Source organism: Pimephales promelas, chromosome 22 (genome assembly GCF_988280905.1).
Source record: "Pimephales promelas chromosome 22, fPimPro1.hap1.1, whole genome shotgun sequence".
In the NCBI taxonomy this organism is placed as follows: domain Eukaryota; kingdom Metazoa; phylum Chordata; class Actinopteri; order Cypriniformes; family Leuciscidae; genus Pimephales; species Pimephales promelas.
The window spans coordinates 14,357,849-14,362,506 of record NC_142790.1 but is presented as its reverse complement, the minus strand read 5'-3'; the positions used below and the strand labels follow the sequence as shown (position 1 = coordinate 14,362,506).

General features: G+C 36.2%; 1 protein-coding gene across 1 annotated transcript in view; it reads left to right on the top strand.

Moving 5' to 3' along the window:
* The window catches only part of LOC120475866 (uncharacterized), a 13,040-nt gene extending 8,622 nt beyond the window's left edge, over window positions 1–4,418 (top strand). Inside the window, exons 7-11 of the mRNA XM_039666653.2 lie at window positions 224–330; window positions 1,454–1,597; window positions 2,108–2,239; window positions 2,884–3,153; window positions 3,246–4,418. Of these exons, the coding sequence (XP_039522587.2) occupies window positions 224–330; window positions 1,454–1,597; window positions 2,108–2,239; window positions 2,884–3,153; window positions 3,246–3,461 (869 nt within the window). The 3' untranslated portion in view covers window positions 3,462–4,418. The remainder of the gene's footprint in view (window positions 1–223; window positions 331–1,453; window positions 1,598–2,107; window positions 2,240–2,883; window positions 3,154–3,245) is intronic.
* Window positions 4,419–4,658: the final 240 nt, after the last annotated feature.

Below are 4,658 nucleotides of genomic sequence, written 5' to 3'. Positions count from 1 at the left end.
TTAGTTTGTTACGTTATATCTCTACTATAGCGATATTATATCAGCGATTATATGCAATCCATCAGCCATTAACATCGCAGTTAAGGAAAAGTATTAGGGACAATCAAATCACTGAAAATGTGTTTGGGCCTTGTTGTTTTTTTTTGTTGTTTTTTTTTAGACTGGTCCAAAGGTTTTCTGCATCCGTCTCATTGGGTATTTATGCGTTTTTCTTCCTGTCTAGTTCCTGGTGTAGAGACCAGATGTAGCTTAGCACCAGCTGTGGACATACTGGCCTACAGTGAGCAAGAATGGAAGGGGAACACAACCAAAAGCACTCTCATCAGAAAGGTGACCTAACTCAATTTCTTTTCTTGTGTGTGTGTGTATGTTGTGCACTATTTTCTTGTGCGTGTGTGTGTGTATGTAAGTATACTATTTTTCTAAATAAATGTAATTTGGTTTGATATTTTGCTGAAATATGTGTAAAAACAAGTTAAAATCTTGAGTTTATCCCCTAAGATCAATAAAAAACACTTAAGGAAAAATTCCTATCTGAAGTTGTCATACTTCATGCATGAAAGGGTTAAAACATTTGCTGGTAATTTTCTTACCCCCATGTCATCCAAGATGTCCATGTCTTCTTTCTTCAGTTGAAAAGAAATTAATGTTTTTGATGAAAACATTACAGGATTTTTCTGCATATAATGGTCTTCAAGGGAACCAAACAGTTCAAGGTCCAAAAGACACTTTTAGAGCAAACTGTTTAAAGGGCTTTAAACGATTTCAGATGATGAATAAGGCTCTTATCAAGTGAAATGATCGCTCATTTAAAAAAATAACAAAGTTTAAGTTTTATAAGCTCAAATGGTCGTCTTGCTCTGTTCTGTCATGACTCTCCTGTTCTAATTCGTTTCTCAAAATGAACGAGTCTTTTTTCGTATCATTTGGTTCATTCAATGAACGAAATGAATGAATTGACTCGGGAAAAGATTTGTTCATTTTGATGAACGAGTTCGAACAGGAGAGTCATGACAGAACAGAGCAAGACGACCATTTGAGCTTATAAAACTTAAACTTTGTTGTTTTTTTCTTAAATGAGCGATTGTTTCGCTTGATAAGACCCTTATTCATCGTCTGGAATCGTTTAAAGCCCTTTGAACAGTTTTCACTGAAACTGTCTTTTGGACCTTGAACCGTTTGGTTACCAGTAAAGTGCATTATATGGAGAAAATCCTGGAATGTTTTCATCAAAAACCTTAATTTCTTTTCGACTGAAGAAAGAACGACATGGATATCTTGGATGACATGGGGGTGAGTAAATTATCAGCAAACGTTTTTTAAAAGTGAACTACTCCTTTTAAGTTTTAAGTGTGCTTAAAGTGTCCAAATGCTTTATGGGGCCACTGTACTCTAGTTTGACCTGTCTGTGCTTGTTGTAGAAGTCTGACTTGCATCCGTGTGTTTGTTTCAGGGCTACAGTGAGATGTCCCGTAGCTTCAGCGGTCTGAGGAGAGTCAGAGGAGATAATTACTGTGCTCTTCGTGCCACGCTGTTCCAGGTGCTGGCGACCAGCACGAACATGCCCACCTGGATACAGGATGAAGGCTTTCTATTGGTGAGGAGACCCCTCTAGACCTCAGTCAGGGTAGATGCCATAATACATTTTTCATTAAAGGGGTAATTCATTGCTAGGAAGATGGGCATTTTATAAAACTTGGCCATCTATGCAGTAGAAGATGATTTTATTCTTTAAATCTTTGCTACATGACTATGGGTGTGGGCTTGATCTGACTGTCTATTGGCAGGAATACAAAAATGCAAAAGTACAATCTGTATTTTAAAACTAACAAAAGCCCTTAAGCTGTCAAATGTAAGAAAAACACATCATCTGTCAGACTTCTGCTGACAAAAAAAAAAAACAGGACATGTGGGTGCATGTAACATGGAGAAAGAGTAAACATGTTCATTATATTTACTACCAACATGATTGGTTGAAAATCAGCCAACTTTCCTTTTAACTGATTTACATTTCATTTGTTTCAGATTACACATGGCCTCTAGGGTTTTTATATGATAACACTGTGGCTTTCTAGCTCAGATTAACAGCTGCTGGTTATTCTCACAGTTGCCAGAGATGATTGACGCTCGGGAGCATTTGATTGGTGGATGGGTGTTTCCCCCAGAATGCAAGTGGGCAAGTGAGGAGGATGACTCTGTGGATAGACTGAAATACTATTTGGATCTCCTTAAGAAAAAGGTGAATCTCTATACAGTATATGTAGCCTACAGGTATGTATATATACATGTGAAAAGTAAAGTACACCCTTTTGAATCGCTATGGTTTTATGTATCGGGCATAGTAAAAAAAAAAAAACATCTGGTTCCTGGCAGGTCTTAAAAGTAGGTAAATACAATCTCAGATGAACAACAACACTGTTTCATGGTTTATTTAACAAAAACTATATATATATATATATATATGTATATATATATATATAATTATACACAGTGCACCTCATATTATGTAAACACAGACTTTTATAATATATATATATATATATATATATATATATATATTATACATACATATTATAATACACTTCTGTTCAAATTGGACAGATTTTTTTTTTATGTTTTTAAAAGAAGTCTCTCCTGCTCAGCAAGACTGCATTAATTTGAATCAAAATGTACGTTTATATATATATATATATATATATATTTTTTTTTTTTTTTTAAATGCAATTTATCCATGATGGCAAAGCTACTTGATTCTCGCAACCTTCAGAAATTCAGTTTCTGTTTCAGAATTTCTGAAGTGCCTTGTGTAGTTAATCAGATAAAAAACATTGTAATAACTTGTGCGTTTTCATGTGTTCCTGTCTGTCTTTGTTGTTTATTCAGTGGCAGGCAGCAGCGGCCTGCGAGAGCCCCGAGGAGAAGCAGAATCTGTGTGAGCGTGTGTTTCAGGGTGGAGAAGAGGAGTATGGTCTTCTAGAAGCACTCAAGTTTCTGATGCTGGCCAAAGCCGTTGAGCTTCATCACAACATGATGGCAGATCAAGAAGTGCCTGTGTTCTGCTGGCTTCTTTTTGCCCGCGACACATCAGAAAACCCAAAAACCCTCCTGGCCAATCACCTGAGCCAGATCGGCTTCAGTGGAGGGGTAGAACAGGCAAGTATGGTGACACTAGGCAAACTTACTTGCAGCTCTGGTAAACAAAACAAAAAAAAAAAAATAAAATGTGTTTGCTTTGTGTGTTGTAGGTAGAGATGTTTCTATTGGGCTATGCCTTAAAACACACCATTCAAGCCTTCCGTCTGTACATGACAGACACAGATGAGTTTGTGTCACATTACCCAGATGACCACAAGCAAGAGTGGCCCTGCGTGTGTATCGTCACAGAGGATGATCGCCATTACAACGTCCCTGTCAGGAGAATCGTTCAACACCAGCACGAGGAAGACATCACGATGATCTAACAAAAGAGACTTCACGGAACAAATCTGATCTACAAAGTGACATGATGTTTTGTTTCTGAAATGATCTGTTGCTCATCCGATGAATGAGAAGATGAAGGGAATTTACAGCAATCTACCGAGATCAAATTGCAGGCAGAAGTGCTCAGGTTTTTTCCCCCCAAAATGAATCACAGAATGAACATGTGTCTGTCAGGAAATGCTGTGATGACTAACACTGATTCAGAAAGGAAAAGAAAAACCTTTTTTACTTTAAGCGTGATATTTGTTTGTATTATGCACTGTTGGAAATGACGTTGATTTACATTGTCAATGTTTTAAAAAAAATACTAAAGAGTTTACAACAATAATTTTAGAGAATTTAATTCAAAAGAATGTATTGTGGGTATAGTAAGGGAAATACTGGGTCTTACTGTAAGTTCTTAATTTATATTGTTAGACACTGTCTTTTTTAACATTTCATGGCTAGGTATACAGTATATGGACTCATTGTGACAGTAGACGTTTCCCATACTGGTTTTGATTTTTACTGCCATGACTGTTTTTTGGACTGTTTAATTGAGGTTTTAGACAAAATATTGCCAGTTTTCAAATTAGAGCACTTCGACTCTTAATTATTTTGGTTCCCATTGTGTTATGTTTACATGTTCTTAACACTGAAAGCAACAAAAACGTGCATAAACCACGTTAACAGGCAGCTGGTCAAACAGATGCCAAGAAGTTCAAGATAACTTAATATTTAGCTTATTGTGGAGTTACTTACAAAAACTACTTGCACTTTTATTTCTTTTTCCCCGTACATCTGAATTTTTGTATTTATCACTGAAGTTTAACACTGAATAACTTAATTGCCAAATATACAAAAACTTGTGCAGTATTGGTTGTAAAAAGCAAAATTTTTTTCAAGAACTGGAAGGCAAGATCGTTTGAGGAAATATGAATAAAATATTCTATGACTCACTTCAGCCTCTCACTTTAATATGCACAAAAATGGATGCAAAACAGAAATGCAAATGTTTTAGCCCAACATACAATGCATTCATAAGGTGCTTAGTTTATTTGTATGTCATTCAGTTAGGCCACAAGCACCAAGTAACAAGAGGTAAGTACTGTAAAGGCCCTAAAAACTCAAATTACATTTCATTTAGACCCTGTGTCCATTACAATGGATGTCACATGTCAGCCCCCTTTTTTTAACTT